Source organism: Kogia breviceps, chromosome 1, assembly GCF_026419965.1.
Source record: "Kogia breviceps isolate mKogBre1 chromosome 1, mKogBre1 haplotype 1, whole genome shotgun sequence".
Taxonomy (NCBI): domain Eukaryota; kingdom Metazoa; phylum Chordata; class Mammalia; order Artiodactyla; family Physeteridae; genus Kogia; species Kogia breviceps.
This window is the reverse complement of record NC_081310.1, coordinates 30,134,322-30,152,526: the sequence shown is the minus strand read 5'-3', so window position 1 is coordinate 30,152,526 and position 18,205 is coordinate 30,134,322. Positions and strand designations below refer to the sequence as shown.

Sequence of the window (18,205 nt, the reverse complement as noted above, 5' to 3'; positions counted from 1 at the left end):
TGCAAGCTGCGGACACCCTGCTCGCTTCTACTTGATACACATGGGCAGTTCTCATTAAGGCAAATTGCAAGCGTGCAACAGAGAGGGAACAGAACACTTATACAACAGCCAGTGGAGCCAGCCTGGGGTGAAATGTTCATGCTGAAATTGCAGGCATCTCCCAAATTGCCGAGATGTGCCAGTTGCTTTAGGTTTCTGATGAAACTCCATCTTTTGTAAAGTGGGTCAGCAGAAAGAGGAAAATGAGTTTGGATGATGGGCTCAGCTCTGTAAATGACCTTGCACCATGACCCCCCAACCACACCCACTTCAGGAGGTGGATTTGTTGAAAAGGATGGGATGTGTTGTAACCGTTTCCTAGGCATAGTTTCCAGACAAACACCAAAGGGGCTGGGAACCCACAACAGAGGCTCTGTAGAGCTGGAGAAATAAAGTATGATTGTATACAGGAAATGTTTCATTCTTCCTCACAAACAATTATCACTGCATCAGCCCAAAGAAGAGAAAAGAAAAGAAGCAAGGGCAAGAAAACTGCGGGGGAAAGTCTGTATTAAGGGACGCATGATGTTTGCTCCTCGTCCCACTGGAAGGCTGGATGTGGCCTCGATAAATTCTTGGCACCAAATGGGCTGGTGTTTGGTACTCACTCAGAAGGTTGCCTTACAAATGAGATATTCTGCTGAAGACCATGGAAAGCTTCAAACTCTCTCCGTCACGAAAAAGGGTTTGCTTTACCTAAAGTAAATTGGACTTGCCAGCTAATGCCACGTAGCAGTAAGAGAGCCAAGCCTTCTGGCTCTCTGCTCTCAATCAACACTGGTTTTCCAAATGCCTGTGCTGTTCTGAGACAGCTGAAGCAAGGAGAGGGTATTGCTACCTTCACAGGGAAGATTTCCTGTCCGAAGCCATCCAAACGTTCCACCTCATTGATGTACATAAGCTCAGCTTCTGCTGGCAGGATTCCACTAAAATCAAAAAAGCATCAAAGGAGGAAATGGTTAAGAGCAATAAAGTCAGTGGAAGATCCTCCCCTCCTGGTGGCAAATTCCAGAACTGTGGTTTTAGTTCTGGGAAAAGCCATTGTCACCCAACCAATTGTGCAGGCATGGTGCATTACTAAGTAATGAATTAACATATTCCTCAGTAGCCTTTTACTCAACGGGGAATAGTGAGAGGAAGGTAAACTATTTATTTAAGAGCCACAGCCCTATAAACACTAAATAATTATTCCAGACATCCTGGTGAATAATACTGCCTGCTTCTAAAAAAAAAAATGTATTTTTCTCCCACCTGGGAAAAAAATTTCCACTGTTAAAAAAGAAGGAAGGAAAAAAGGAAGAAAGGCAAAAGTTTCTGAGGATGACATTTTGGGAGCCAAGTAACCAAGATAAGAGTCTAGGACCACAGCACATGTCTCAAAGAGGTTCACGTAGCCCTGATCAAGCTCTCAGGGATGCCTTAAATCTCACTCTTTTCCCTCCTGACCTTGACTTTCCCACCCAAAGCAGCTCTTGAGGTCTGCACTCAACCCAAGCAGTCCCAAGCTTCCCAGGTCTGGCAACAGTTTTAGGAAGGTCACAGAGAGGAATTCCTCTGGCCAACACGTGGGCCAATTGGTGTTAAAGAAAAAAAGGAAAAAGGAAAAAAAAAAAAACAAAAAAGAAAGGGAGGGAGGGAGGAAAAAACAAAAGGGAGAGAGAGACAAAAAGAAAGGGGAGTGGTAGCACAGTTTTCAAATCTACATGCACTCTCAGAACAGAGCTGAATCACTTTGCTACAGGAAACAGAACTGTGTTGACTCAAGCCGGGGGCTTGCGGGGAGGGGCCGAATGTCTCCTGCCTCGGACAGGACGGTGGCCACGTGCTGAGCCAGGCAGCCCCTGCCTTACCTGTGCGCTTTGTGTTCTTGGGCCACCTTCTGTGTCAGCTCCTCCAGAACAGCTTCTTCCAGGGCCAAATCCTATCAAAATGGAAAGCAGTTAAGGTCACTTGCTATTTTGCTTGCAAACTTTAAACGCTCTCTTTTTTCTAGAAGTTGTTCCCAATCAGCTTCACTTCCTCAGTTTTCCTTTACTCCTTTGAATTAAAGGTTGTCATTTCTAGGAGAGAGGTTCATTTTTACTTCTGTAACAGGGCTCTCCACTCTAACAGGCTATTTCAAGGCATATTTGGGGTTGCCATCTAAATGCTGGAGGATCTGGGAATAGCTTTTTTCATTTACCTTCTTCTTCCCTATCAGCCTGCCTCTTGGACTTTTATTAAAAATGCTTTCTTTGTAAGAAACAGAAACAGACTCACAGACTTAGAGAACCAACTTATGGTTACCAGGGCGTAGGGTGGCGGGGGGAAGGGATAGTTACGGAGTTGGAGACTGACGTGTACACACTGCTATATTTAAAATGGATAACCAACAAGAACCTACTGTATAGCACAGGGAAACTGGTCAATATTATGTAACAGCCTAAATGGGAAAAGAACTTGAAAAAGAATAAATACATGTACATGTATTGAATCACTTTGTGGTATACCTGAAACTAACACAACACTGGTAATCGACTATACTCCAATATAAAATTAAAAGTTTAAGAAAATCCTCTGTAAGTGCTTACGCATTTTCAACAAGGAGGATATACAGGCAAATGAGTTTCAGGGTCATCATCCCCTCTTCCAAAGCTGAGCCCAAGAAGGGGCTGTGCCTGGCCTTTTGATCCACCAGCACAATCCCAGCAAACTAATTCACAGCCACCTGAAGTCAGAGCCGGCTCATTCAGAGGCTAGTTGATGGGGCCTTGGGAGCAGAAGAGGCCACGACAGCCTAACCACCGCAGCGGAGCTCCACAAGGTAGTAGGTGGGGAGGTGACCAGCTGGTTTCTCGACCAACTGAATCCCAGGCCCCTGGACCGGTGCTGTGCTGGCTCCCATGGGATCAGAGTCGACTGGACACATTGCTTCCCACCTCCCCTTCAATGACGGCGGGAGTATTTAAAAGGCTTGTTAAACATTTAGCAGGAAAGTGAGATGGAGTCTGGAGGAACACATCCAAGATGGAGAGACCAATCAGTTCCTGAGACATTGACAGGCATGGAAATTCTATAGCCCAGCCCAGCCCTTTCGGTGGCTCCAGCCCAGATGCCTCGGCCCTTCCCAGGTGCACCTTCCACGCCCCCCAGGCTGGTGACCACCAAGGAGAGCACAGACGTGCTCTGTTTTCCTCTGAGCTCCAGAGGGGGCGTTAGAAGGGGCTCTGAGCTGTGTGTCCCGGTGAGCCTTCCAAGGCTCATCAAAGACACTTGGTGGTGGTGGGGGGGGGGGGGACTGATGTTTTCACAGAAAACATCCAAAACGCCTCATTCCCTTGGTTCTAAAATATCATTTATATAAAGATTACATCCAATTTAACAGCTTTTCATGAAACACTACCCCCAAAAAGTACACCTCAAAACTGCAAGAAACATCCCATCTCAAATGATGCAACTGGAGAAAATCAATATTTCCTAAAGCTGGAACATGCGAGCATAACTGTATCCTGGAAATTCTATAGCTCTGCAGATGGTCCTGAGAAACCTTAGAGAAGACGGAGGAATTGCTGGCAGCTCTCATTTTTCATGTGTTACTGATTAATTTGCTGTTTTCTGTTTAGCCATCCACTGAAACAACTCAAGTCCATGATAGGAAACAAGCTCGATGCTTTCAGTTTTATGCTGTGGAATCACAAAGATGCCACGTGGCTCAGGAATCCAGCTATGTCTATGCACCTAGGTACCGACTATTAGGAATAACTCAATATTAATTTTGAAAAGCTAATAAAAGGCATGTGGCAATAGAATAAAATAAAGATAACTGAAGATCAAAAAGTGCTCCAATAAACTGCTGTCTCCTACGCTGAAAGAAGAAAAAGTCCGAAGGGACCCCTCTGCTCTTGTACTCAACCCCACCGCCTCCATCTGTGTCTGGGGCCTCCCTGAGGTATGTGGTCCCACCACAGGGCCAGGCGAGAGTGGCTGGGCTCGGATGAAAAATGGCAGAGAGCGAGCCTGCACACAGCTGCACACCTGGGGAACGCCCTGTGTACTTAACTTTGTTCTTTGCTCGGCTGCAGAAATGCCATTTGACAAATTCGGTTACTTTATAAGATCAAACACAGCCATTCATCCCATCTTCCCTCCCCCACCAAAGGAATGCATTCTTCCCTTTGAAAGCTCTAGTGGAACCAAGCAGAAAGTTTGCAACCTTCCATGGCTCCCCACTGCCTACTCAGTTAGGTCAACACCTGCGCCTGGCATTCAGACCATCCTTCAGTGTGACTCAGCCGTCCCTTCAGACCTCTTCTCTCAAGGGTTCAAGACCTCAGGCCGACTCTTCCTAACACAAACTGCTTTCACGTCTCACCCCATCTTTCAGGTCCTGACACACCTACCACTCCCTGGACAGGGCTTCCATAGTCTCTCACGTGGGACAGAAGCCTTTTCCCCCTCTGGACCTACCTCTTCCGCCCTGTGTGTCTCTCTTAGAGTTCCTACCATAGTCTACCTATTGTCTTCCTTACATAGTTATTTGGATACTCATCTTACCCTTTATCCTTGTCTCCCTCCCTCTACTAGATGACAGGCACCTAAGGTCAGCAAGCAGCAAGGCTCCACATTGCCTCCAGGGCCCTTTCTCAGGGCTTTGAACAATGCCAGCTTATAAACTCTCAACGTACAGCAAGCAGTCCATCAATAAACACTGACTGAGCTGAGCTGAGCTCAATATGCAACATGTCAGTTTCATATTGTCAAGCGAGGGTGTTTTTGTTTTTGTTTTGTTTTAATTTTTATTGGTGTATAGTTGATTTACAATGTTGTGTTAGTTTCTGCTGTACAGCAAAGTGAATCCGTTATACATAGACACATATCGACTCTTTTTTAGACTCTTTTCCCATATAGGCCATTACAGGGTATTGAGTAGAGTTCAAGTGACGTGAAGCCGCTGAATGATAATTTATGCACTCTGCTTGTCCTCTGTCTGCTCACATTTCAAAGCGCATGGAGCATTGTTGCCTGGAAAGCACACTCTTCAGCATCGTGTGCTTGCCTAACGGAGACAGAAAAATAATGCTGATTCTAATAATAATGTGAGGACGACGATGATTATGATGCCCACTAAATAAACACTTACTGAGAATTTACCATGTGCCCGATTAAGTCCTTTCACGTGCATTCTCTCCTTTGATCCTCACAGTCAGATTAGGCTTGTTATCCTCATTTTTAGGTGAGAAAATGGAGGCTTTGGTTAAATAACTTGCCCAAGTTTGTACAGCCAGTAGGTGGCACAGCCAGGATATGGGCACAGAACACCTGACCCCTATACTCTAAACCTCCTGACCACAGGCCACAGTGTATCGAGGATACAACAGGGGTCAGGGTCGTGGGGCGGAGGAGAGGATACATGGCTGATGGCAGAAGCCTAGGAATAGTCACGATTCAGATATGCATGCTGACATCAGCTTCTGCCACGTCATTCTGAGGGCTGTCCAATAGGACTTTCTGGAATGATGGAAATGTTCTATACCCAAGCTTTCCAGTACAGTAGCCACGAGCCACATGTGGCTATGGAACATTTTTTAAAATGTAGCTAATGCAACTGAGGAACTACATTTTCAATTTTATGTAATGCTAATGAATTTCAATTTGAATGTAAATAGCCACCTGTCACTAGCAGCTACTATACCAAAGAGGGAAGTTTTAGATCCAAGGACAACAACATCAATGCCTGTCTGGCATAGTGAGACTGAATAAGGTCTTTGCTGTTTTAATATCTGATTTGCTTAGAGTCCAACGGAGACATGGTCTTATTCTGAAAAAGGTATGATACACAAAATAACTCCTTTGCTGCTTTACAGCACTTTAACCTGTCAAAGCATTTTACCACCTACGAACTCATACATCTCATGTTCGTAATCACCTTTGAAAATTCTCCTGATCTCTGCCTAAAGGCTATGTGATAAAGACCTTTAACGAGAGAAGGTTAAAAAAAAAAAGAAAAAAGAAAGAAATTGTGAAAAATTATCAACCCAATTCATTGTCTCCGTTTGACATAAACATACACGTTCACGGGCTTCCCTGGTGGCGCAGTGGTTGAGAATCCGCCTGCCGATGCAGGGGACACGGGTTCATGCCCCGGTCTGGGAAGATCCCACATACCACGGAGCGGCTGGGCCCGTGAGCCATGGCCGCTGAGCCTGCACATCTGGAGCCTGCGCTCCGCAAAGGGAGAGGCCACAACAGTGAGAGGCCCGCATATAGGACAAAAAAAAAAACATACACGTTCTCTAAAATTCTAAGGTATCACTTTCACTTTCCTCCCACCGAGCACACCAGAAAACATCCTGACTTTTGAGTGAGCTTCTGAGATGTTACAGATATTGACACCAAGTCCTATGAAGAACTTCTCTGCTAAGTAATATGCTAAACTCTTTGAATGGAGGTTGATTTAATCGGTGGAATTAATAAGGCATAAAAAAACAGCAGGCCCAGCAGATAATACTGCTATTATCTTGGTGGGAAGAAGAATAAGGAGAGAGCTATTCATAAAAAGTTAGAGATTTTGCAGCATTTCCCTAACCTAGAAGAATAAGGTTGTTTTTGACCACTTTGGAGAAAAGGTAACCCTTGTACACTGTTGATGGGAATGTAAACTGATGCAGCTACAGTGGAAAACAATAGAGAGGTTCCTCAAAAACTAAAAATAGAACTATATGATTCAGCAATTCCACTCCTGGGTATATATCTTGAAAAAAAAGAAAACACTAATTCTAAAAGATACAGGCACCCCAATGTTCATAGCAGCAATATTTACAACTGACAAGCTATGGAAACAACTTAAGTGTCCATCAACAGATGAATGGATAAAGAAGATGCGTGGGGTGTGTGTGTGTGTGTGTGTGTGTGTGTATGGATACACACACAATGGAATACTACCCAGACATAAAAAAGAATGAAATTTTGCCATCCGCAACAACATGGATGGACTTGGAGGGTATTATGCTAAGTGAAATAAGTCAGACAGAGAAAGACAAATACTGTATGATATCGCTTATATGTAGAATCTAAAAAACTACAACAAACTAGTGAATATAGCAAAAAGAAGCAGACTCACAGATATAGAGAACAAACTAGTCATTAGGAGTAGAGGAGGAAGGAATGGGAGGTACAAATTACTGGACATAAGAGAGGCTCAAGGATGTGTTGTACAATATGGGGAATACAGCCAACATTTTGTAATAACTGTAAATGGAAAGTAACCTTTAAGAATTGTATAAAAATTTTAAAAAAGGTTTTTTTTAAGTTTTGGACCAATTAGATTCATCTCATCACTGACACAGGAAATAACTGCAACCTTACTTACCCTAGTCTCTCAAAACTTAAAACCTTTGTCGCCAGACCCTCTACTTTCTCCCATATGCCATAGTAGTTTAGATGCCAAGCTCTGCCCACTGCACTTCCAAAATTGCTTTTGCATTGCTTTTTTTGTTTTTATCTTCACTGCCAACACCTAATTCCTGTGCCTTGCCGAGAACACCAAAACTGGCCGAGAACACCACAACAGATTCTTATCTGACGTCCTTCCGCCAACGGTCTCATTGCTCTAATCCAGTGGTCCTCAAAGTGTGGGGTCTGGAACCCCTGGACGTAGCCCACGCGTTCTAACTCCTCAGATGTTTCAGGCTTCTCTGCCACCGCTCCCCTCCGCACCCCTGAGAGGCCGTCAGGCTGGCCAGCTGACTCCCACCCAGTTACGCAGGCCACCTCGCCTCTGCTTCTCCTTCCTCTGTCTAGAGCATCCCTTGCTCCTTCCCTCTCTGCCTGCTGCAATGCTGCTCATCCTTTAAGATGCAGCTCACACACCATTAGCCTTTCAACCTACCCTCAGCTCCCAGAACAGGTAACCTCTCCCCACATAAAATCCCTATCATACTTTGTTACACTTGGATTTGCATTAGGATTTTGCAAACTTCCTATTGACTCAGCCACTTTGTCGTTGTCCTGAGAACAAGCACCGTTTCTTATATAACTTTATCACTCAGGGGGAAAAAAAGTGGTAAATGCTCGTGATTTCTAAAATCAGAGCCGGAATGTTGGAGTGGGTATAGCCTTTCCCTAAAATGGTTTTTCAAATGCTTGAAAAACTTTCCTCGTGAAAGCTCTTCTCAATTACTCCAAAGCTACCAAAAAACAGACAAAAATACTCCAGGGATAAAAACCTAGCCTCATCCCTAATTTAATCCAGGAATAAACATTTTACTTCATGGACGCATTCAACAGACTTTATGAATGCAAATTATGTGCCAGACAACAGTGGATGAGATAGATAGGGTCCTGCTTAAGGACCACAGAGCTGACATTCCAGCTGACAATAAAAATGAAAGAATGAACACGTTCAGATACTGAAAGAGCTCTGAAGTACACGCATAAAAGCGCAGAAAGTGGGCTTCCCTGGTGGCGCGGTGGTTGAGAGTCTGCCTGCCGATGCAGGGGACGCGGGTTCGTGCCCCAGTCTGGGAAGATCCCACATGCCGCGGAGCGGCTGGGCCCGTGAGCCATGGCCGCTGAGCCTGCGCGTCCGGAGCCTGTGCTCCGCAACGGGAGAGGCCACAGCAGTGAGAGGCCCGCATACCGCAAAAAAAGAAAAAAAAAAAAAAAGCGCAGGAAGTGCTGGATGGTTGGAGTGTATAATACAGATGGTCAAGGAGAAGGAAGGCTTCCCTGAGGAGGTGGTATCCGAATCAAGACCTGAATGACAAGTCATAAGAAGATCTGGGGCTGAGCATTCCAGGCAGAGGAGGCGCAATACAAAGGCTCTGGGATGGGACCAAGCTGGGTGTGCTCAGAAAGGAAGATAGGACGTAGTAGTGGAGGCTAGTGTGATGGGGCCGGGGGGCAGGGAAGTGTCTTGAGGAGGTAAGAAGAGGCATCTTTACTTTTCTCAGTATCTTACAAAACTTGTCCCTACTTTATAAATGCAGGGACATTCTCCCTAGGGAATATGTGTGTAAATTCCTCTGAGATTTTCAAAGGAAAGAATTAAATATCCAAAGAAGGTAGAAAACTAATTAAGAAAACGGAAATTACACTTACCATTGGAAATAGCACATATTCTCTGAGGAAATCGTGTGAGTCAAACTGATTATAGTCTCCAAAATCAGCTGAAAAGAAAAGAAGGGGAAGGAGGGTAGTCTTTATTATATGACATTAAAGATGGAATAAAATAGGGTAAACTTATCACCACATTTACCTTCACCACTTTATCCTACTCCTGCACTATTAAATAAAAACAGTGCCAAGATGGGTTTGATGTTACTACCACTTTTACATAGCAATAATGTAAATATCAGCACGTGAGCACTGTTACATAATTTTCTAGAAAGAATGGGGAAATTTGAAAGTGATTCCTAAGCTATCTTAAAAATTTAAAACAAATCTATATTTACCTTTTTATTAAATATTCACCAACACATATCTTAATAATATCTGCCAAGGGGACTTTTTAACTCAAGGTTAATTTAGAGAACTGAAGAGCCAAACCCATCTGCATCTCTTCATATATTTGCAGCTGGAAATTCCCACTGTAAATCACCCTTGGCAAGCATCCTTGCAAATTTTTACACCTCCTAAACAACTCCACATGTTATAAGATGCCCAAAGTTCTATTCTGTCCTATTTTCCATCTCACAGTTGTAAGTTTGAGCACATGTAAAATGAATACAGTGAGCCTCTATCATAAATCTATAAATGTCTTGCTTCTAATCCTACTTGCTCTCAAAAAAAAAAAAAAAAAAACCTCAAAGCAGCATGAAATTTTAATTTCATGTAAAATGTTTAGCATCAGGCAGAAATGGATTCAGTTATCTTTTAGGTAACAAGAGCTAGAGAGTGAGGGGATCCCCACAGAAGGCCGTTACCAAGAAGGCAAAGATGCACCTACAAACTCAGCACATAACTAATTAACAAGGTGAGGCACTCAGGAACACCAAAGATCGTGAGCTCTGCCTAATTCCAAGGTCAGTTATCTGTTGTCATATTTCATCACAACTTTAATCTCTGTTGATGTGGCTTTCTAACTGCCCAATAAGGGTTCTCAGAAAAAGTATTTTACAAATATTATAGCTAGAAGAGGTTTTATCAGACTGAACAGAGAGCTTCAAGGACCCAATGAAAAGGGAACACAGAGTAAGTTCACCAACTTCCTTCAGCCTGAATGCTATCACTAGGGTCCTCCAATATCCAGGATGCCTGTAATGAGCCCAATGATTAAAGAATGAGAAGGAAAAAAAGAGAGTAAGTGAAAAGGAAGCATTTTAAAGGAGAAAGACCCAATTTGAAGATGAGGGACCCATTGGATCTTCTCTCTCTTCTCCCCATTAAGGGTGTCTCCTCCACTGTCTTAATGATTCTTCAGTTATAACCACAAATGGGTTTTGTTATATCATTCTGGGCATTGCTTCTTCCCCTTCCAGTCTTTAGGTGACAGATGAGACACAACATATCTCACGTACTTCCAATCCACAGGGTAACAGGAGAAGCTAACTACTAGGAATCGTACGTCCAACAAAAATAGCTAACCCGCTAATATCCCCAAAATGAAAGTTATCAAGGAAAGGCTGCCTCTTTAGGCATTTCAAACCCAAAAGGTTTAACTTCAGTGCAGTTACAGATGGGAAGTTCAGTTCTCAGCTTCTACAACAACAATCCACACAGCAAGGACTTGGCGGCTGGCAGGCTTGCATTTGTACGGTACCTGATTTTAAAGAAAATCATGACTACAAGGGAAACCTGTCTCTCTTTAAAAATTATACTTTTATCTTGTCTTCAACATGACTAACGACAATGAAGCTACCACTCAATAAAGAGTAATGTAGGGCTTCCCTGGTGGCGCAGTGGTTGAGAGTCCGCCTGCTGATGCAGGGGACACGGGTTCGTGCCCTGGTCCGGGAAGATCCCACATGCCGCGGAGCTGCTGGGCCCGTGAGCCATGGCCGCTGAGCCTGCGCGTCCGGAGCCTGTGCTCCGCAACGGGAGAGGCCACAACAGTGAGAGGCCCGCGTACCGCAAAAAAAAAAAAAAAAAAAGAGTAATGTACAAATATATGTAAAAAATTACATGGTGTGTTATGTAAATATGTGTAACAATTTAAAGAAGATAAAAACTTAGGTGTCTGATCAATCTAAGTAGGAGAAGTTGAAAGACAAATGTGCTCTAACACACATTTATTGTTCCACATTACAATCTTGCATTTTAAATTTCTCTCTTTAACTGTGTCGGAATAAATTACACTATGTTTGAAGCTCTCACACTTGAAACTGACGTGCAAGTCACACAGTCATAGCGTCAAGCCACAAAATATGACCTTGTTGGGCAGTGAAAAAGGTCTAAGAAAATGTTCCACCAACCCTGCAATGTAGCTTTACTTAGAGGCGGGATGAAAGCTGCTGTTTCTTCGCATAAAACTAAAATTATACAAGCATGAGCAATTTGCAAACAGCTTTGAGAAATCCAACATCCTGCCTCCAAAAATCACTCTCTCTGCATTTTTAATGTAAGATACCTTGAAATGAAAAAAAGTGAGAGTTACTAAGGGATCGTTTAAGTAAATTTAACTTTTCCCTCTGAGAGGCCAGCAACACCAGCAACCAACAGAAGACGGCCTGTCGCGCACACCGGTCCCCACTCTCTTACCTTGCACAGCTAAGCCCGCCAGCCGGATCACCTGTTCCAGCGTACATCGCAACCGCCCTTCAAGCACGTCTTTTTTGACTTGCAGGTAATACTGATATCTGTTCATGGAAACAGAAGAACAAATAACCTGAAAAACACGTACTTGGAATACATTCCCACGACATGGACGCCTCTGGATGTGCAACCTTGTGTACACAGCAGGATACACAGGTGATGTCGATAAAGGTCGGGTCTATAGAAGATGGAGAGTGACCTCTGCCTGTGTTTATCTTTGTTTGATGTGGCAGGTGGCACGTCCCGTTCACTCTGAGTTGGAGAGCGTTCTCATCACATCATTTCACTGTGGGCCGGCAGGATGAACTACTGATAAGGACCAGCTCTTCACAAGAGACCAGGGACGAAAACGCTCTTCCACGCCTCGACAACCACAACAGCACAGCGGCCAAGGCTATATTCAGCAGGGTGTGCACTCCTGAAAAGCTTCTGGAAACACAGCATTTCTTAAACCCCAAGGCTTGAGAGAGCAGAAGACAAATAGGCCAAATCATTGAGAATTCTGCTAAAGCTCTTCTGAGCCAGGCTCACAAAAAAAATCTAATCAAATGTGATACGGAGCCTTCCAACCCAAAGTACGTCCTCCAAGCAGCGAAGTTCAGACGGACAGAATATGCCCATACACAACATCAACCTCAGACTAGACCACTGTTCTAGAAACTAATACAGCGTTATTGTTTCCTCGCCAGTAAACTCGCACTTAGAATTACCTAAGCACTTAGGAATCTCCTCACCCCAAACCTTTACATCCCAGGACCCCACTTCTCTTGAGCATACTCTTAGAACACAGCTACCTCTAGAACAGTCACACTTTTTAGGCATTCATTCTTGGCAAATGCTAACAACCTCTTTGCTCCTGGTAACCGTAACTCTGTATTTCTTCAAAATTTTGCCAAGGGAACTCAGGAGTGACCCAAAGCCCAGCTCTCTTGGAGAGAGGCAAGCAGCCCTGAGAGCCAATTATTGCTGCCTCTACCTTGATATCATGGACATCATAACATATCAATCCAACACCTATTTGAGTAGAAGAATCAGGCTCGACAAAATAGTCTCTACTTCCCTCCTCTTGGGGTTACGGGTAAGGACCACCATGTCTGTCTCTGGTGGGAAAACGTACATTCAAATTAGAACGACCAACACTCAGAGTGATCTCAAGTTTTTTTTAGTCAAACTTAATGGTCTAATAGAAAAACAACCTCTTTTTCCTACTACCATTCTATCTTTCACCTAAAATATTCAAAATCATTTTACAGGGTCCAGTATCGAATCAATAATTGGACTTCTTGTCAATATCAGTTGACTAAATCGATTAATGTACATAACAAGTACCTTCACTGCTTTTCAGAGACAAGTCCCTGGTACCAGTAGGAAATCTTTGTGTCCACTCACCACTGAGCTCGGTGGACACTGCCCTGACCTCACCCAGTCATTATATCCTTAAGCTGGATAGATGCATCATGGATTCTAAATCCCAACAAATAGGAACAGAGGTTTCATATAAGAACTTGTGATTAAAAAGCTTTCGTTGGTAATGAAGTGGCAGCTCTGCTGTTTCTGAATGTGCACAATTTGGAGCTAATGCTAGATAGGATACTTTGAAAAGTCCTGTGAAGTTGAAGGTACCACTGTATGTGTGTGGGGTGGGTGTGTGTGTGTGTGTGTGTGTGTGTGTGTGTTTTCTTTGTTGAGGGAGTTTCTGGCAATAATATATGATAGAGGGAAAAGGGGAAGTCATGACCTGCCTCTTCATTCTTCATAGGAGAGAATCAGAGTAAATGAAAACATTTTGAAGCAATAGTTGTAAACGAATTAAAAGAAACAGCATGAGAGTAAATCAAAGTATTGAAGACTAAAGAAACCTGAATTGCTGCCGTTAAAATATGCCGTGTTCCCTTCTGGCTTCCTTTTCTCCCCTGTTCACTAAGGTCAAGTCCCCAAGCTCTGGCATATTTTTCAAATGTTTCACCCAAGGTGAGTTACCATCACAGAAGGGTGGTCCCATGCATTCCCATGATCCACGTGCCTGCTGCGTGCCTGCATGTCTCCCATTTCAAGGGGAAAGAGAGAGCCAGCCTGCACAAGGCAAGTGCCAAGGATCGCAGGTTCCATGGTTTCATTCAGCAAACCAAGAGCTCCAACGAAAATGCTTTACACTAGCACCTTTGCTTCAAGGAGGGTGCACCCTATCGGGTCCAAGCAAAGCTCAGGGCTTTTATAACCTTACTTAAATAACAGATTTATGCCTAAAAGCATAATCTAATGATGCACACTATTAGTTCATCTCCTAGGAGAAAGCTCAGTAAAACCTGAACTAAGAGGGAAACACAGGCTTCAGAAACCTTCTTCTCATGCAAAGCTACAGCACGTGTTTTCTGTTACATCCTCCATCTTCCTTCATGGTTTTTCCTCAGCACCCACTGCCATGCTCTTTCCCTGCCCCCAGCCTGGTTCTCCGTTTTCCTCTGGCGCCTGTCTTGTGCCTCTGGGCCAGTTCTCCAGGAAACAGTAAAAGGTCCACTCATTCACGGGAGGAAACTTTTCCTTCAAGAGATTTTAGGAATTGCCTGGGAACCATTCATGGAAGATCTTTTATGTTTATAACCTAGCCAGTTCTCAAAAAGGAGAACAGCTTCCTGTAGAAACCCAGGCAAGCCAGGGGGTCCTTAGTCATCAAAGACCTTTTAAGTGCCAAGAGTTCACTGTGAAAGCAGATAGGTCTTTGAAGAAGAGCCACTTAGAATCTGAAGACCATACTTTCAAAACTGGGGGAACAAGAAGAAAAGAGGTATGACAGAAAGGGTTAACATCATCCTATGGCCAGAGGAGCCCGCTGTGTCTTTCTCCAGAAAAATTAAAGGATATTTAATTTTTTTGTTAATAAAAACAAACAAAAAAAACCAACCAAAGACCTAAAAAACAAAATCTCACAATAGGAAGCAGAGTTAGTGTTTATTAAAGAAAGGTACAATGGGATTCTAAAAACAAAAGCAAGAACAAACACGCACAAAACCCAAAAACCCAAACAAACCAGAAGACACAATTTCAAGGTGGGAAAGGACGGTAACGTTTGCCTACGCGTCCGTCCTATTCAAACAGTGTTTGAAACTCTTCTACATGCATTCACTCCTTCGTATCTGGAGTTGTTTCGACTCATTTTCTGCTCTCCAAGCCCAGGAAACACATGGATATTAACGAATATTCATTAAGCACTTCCTGTACGTCTAACTCGGCTAGATGCCAAGGACATCCTGGAGACGTACGTCTCAGACAGTCTACCCTGCAGGGACGCTCATCATCTCTCGGGCCACTGCTGTCACGTTTCTCTCTCCAGTGCACTATGTAAGGGTTTAATGTTTAAGAACCAACGAGAAAAGCATCTTAAAAGGTGTTATCCTAGCATTATCTGCCATAGCTAGGGCCTTTTACACGTCACCTTGGAGGCAAAAATGATCAGCTGAGACCCTGGGAAATATAATCCACAGCACCCAGCAAAACAATAGTTATCGTTTTCTTACCCTGCTGACCCCAACTTTCATCCACAATTATCACTTCTATAAAATGTATAAGCAGGTTCTATCTATTATAGATCCATCCCACGCTAGGCAACAGCGAATCCCAATCCACTAGCAAGGAACACCAGGACTGTTCCCGGTCATTTAGATTAAATGTAGGCTTGTGCTGGGTAGCAAAACCAAGGAGCTGAAGAATGCAATGCCCCTTCCTGCAAGCCATCCAGACTACGAGCGAATCTGAACAGCGTTAATGATATGGTGTGACTGCCATCTGAGATTGTGGATATTACTACATGAGATCACAGAAACAGGAATGGAATCTGAACCACTCTGCTAATTGATTGTTTGCTACATTTCTGCTCAAAAGGTACTTTTATAAGATATAATAATTCTATCCTATATGAAGACCAAATTAGAGAATATGAGCTGAAATTCTATTTCTAGAATGTTTGGTTTTTGCTTATTTTTGATTAGAGATTCAACTCTAACAGCAGTAAAATATAACACTGAATCCTATTTTGGAAACATGCAATTTCATGGAAGTATACTCCACTCCACCCTGTCATAGCTTTGGGTGGAGGGGAAAAGAAAAAAAACCAATCCTTGTGCCAGGAAAGTATTTGCCAACTTTCCAAAGGGATCCTCTTTGAAAACCCAAACCCACAAGGAAAGCTTTTAAATATTTTTTATATTCAAAGACCTGGAAATAGTCCATCTGACTGCTGAGGTCCAATGAATGGCTTTAGGTGAAGATTTTGCTCTCCCTCTAAGAATTGGTGAACATAGCTATGCTTATTGAACAAGGGTAACATTTCTATTTTCAGTTTTTTGTTTTGTTTTGAATCTCCAGAGATTAATTTATGGATTGAATGCAAGTTTCTCTGGGTGAAGCAGTAAAGCCTTCCTGATAATTGGTGCTATTAAACATCACACCTGGAAACTGAGAGACACTATAAACCCATCCCTAGAGGTCTCATCTATCTGGAATACTTCTATCCAAACTCAAGAAAATATGTGACTTCTCCATGTTCTTTCCTCCCCCTAAGATTCTGAAAAGAAAGTTTAAAAATATGCCACACTGAGTTAAATCGGTAAAGCATGCATTCAGTACCTCTGCCAGTGGTATCAAAGGACTCTTTCAAAATTACTCCCCATAACATTATCCTCATTGTTTACAGATGTACTGCTAAGATCTTTCATCTCTTATTTTAATTTATATATGAGGACTTTATCTAAGCACTTATGCAAGTATATTTCACATGCAGGTCTGTTAATACTTCTCAGATTGAGAAATTCCACACGGTATGCTGGAAAGTAAGGACTGTACTGCCACAGAACCACAAAAGGCAAGAGAATCTGGAGGCCGAGTACGTGCTGCTTTTAAAGTATTCCTCCCACCCCTCTCACACGTGAAATATTCATTCCCAGTCCAGTTCAGCAGAAATGCCTCAAATAGGGAAGAGCCATGAAAATCTGAAAACTTTAAGATGTGACTTTGGTTATGCTTCTCCCCAAGGGCTCAACATAACTCAGCCTAAATCACAGGATGGCGGAGACAGGAGGATGGTAGGCCACTATCACTGTTCTCAATGCTGCCACGCTCCATGGGGGCCTCCCCTCCCAGAGGGTCATAGCGGAATTAACTCTGCGACTATAGCTTTGGGATCAGTGAAATGGAGGAGGGAGTGACACATGCCAATCCCAAGCAGAAGCCTTCCAAGCCCGTGCCTGGTTCCCAGCTCTGCTTCCCTTTGCCCTGAGACCTGCAGTTTCCAGGTAGCACTGCTGCCTGGTTAGCCTGAGCCCCAGGGAAAGAAGGCGGTGGACATAGCACACATGTAAGGTAGCCAAGAAATGAGCCTTTGGCTCTGAAAGCCACGGAGAGGTGGAGGTCATATACTATTGCAGCATGACTTAGGTAAGCTACTTAATAAGGGAAGGATTTCAAAAACTCACGCCCAGCTTTTTGTTTCTAGAGAAGAAAACTCTGTTGAGGGAGGAGAATGACTTGCCCAAGGTAACACTGCTCCTTGAAGGCAGGACCACACAGACCAGAGCCTGGAGCTCCTTTTCTGCATGGCAACCTCAGAGGTGATGAGAGCCGGATTGGATTTCCAGCCATTGTAGGCAAGTCATCAATTTCACCGCAGTCTAAAAATAGAAATGAAAATACAAACACCACTGCTGGGTGATGAAATTCATGATCCCAATGCTTCTAAGGAAGGGCTTCAACAACCAAGCTGCCCTCCCCTCCCTCGTCTGTGCCACAGCACATGAGACAAGCAGTGACATAGAAGCTTTTCTGTAACAACATATTACACGACATGTTTCATACTTTGGCCCTTGGATTATTCAGATCTGTTTTTTCTCCCAGCAGCAGCCTCTGGGATATTTCACTTTCCTCCCTGAGGCAGCAGGAAGGGAAAGGAGACTGAGTTATGCACTCTAACTACTCATTGACAACTTCATAAGATGCATAGAGGGATAAAAGTCAAATCTAGAGATCGAGGTCTCCAATTAATAGGCTCCTACCTAGAAGGAGAGGCTGTACGCAGAAGCCGGTGCAAACTGGGCCCTTAAATGTATATGTTTCCAAACGCAACATTTTTAAAAAAGTAAACAGCAGTTCATCATCAGTATCACACACAGTCTTTACTGCCTTGCTTTGAGCAAAGATACTTCTATATGATGGATCATTAAAAGTTACCCAGACTTCACTCTGTTAGTGAAGTTACCCAGACTTCGCTCTACTAAGGTATTAGTAACACTTGAAGCTGTCTGAAGGGCACATACCACCCATGCACTGATCTCTTTTACCCCCACTGCCCAAGGATAGCTGAGACAGAGAGAAAACGCTCTTCCGTAGTTAAAAACGGGTCGGTGGAAGCACTCTGTACACTCTAACTATGGACCTGCAGTGTCAC

At 43.5% G+C, this 18,205-nt stretch overlaps 1 protein-coding gene across 8 annotated transcripts in view; it reads right to left on the bottom strand.

The window, feature by feature from the left end:
• The window catches only part of PTPN14 (protein tyrosine phosphatase non-receptor type 14), a 170,624-nt gene that overhangs the window by 38,304 nt on the left and 114,115 nt on the right, over window positions 1–18,205 (bottom strand). For all 8 annotated transcript variants that reach the window (XM_067029719.1, XM_059041711.2, XM_067029752.1 and 5 more), the window contains 4 exons: window positions 11,716–11,813; window positions 9,118–9,185; window positions 1,890–1,960; window positions 878–965 (listed from right to left, as the gene is read on the bottom strand). In XM_067029719.1, coding sequence (XP_066885820.1) covers window positions 878–965; window positions 1,890–1,960; window positions 9,118–9,185; window positions 11,716–11,813 — 325 coding nt within the window. The remainder of the gene's footprint in view (window positions 1–877; window positions 966–1,889; window positions 1,961–9,117; window positions 9,186–11,715; window positions 11,814–18,205) is intronic.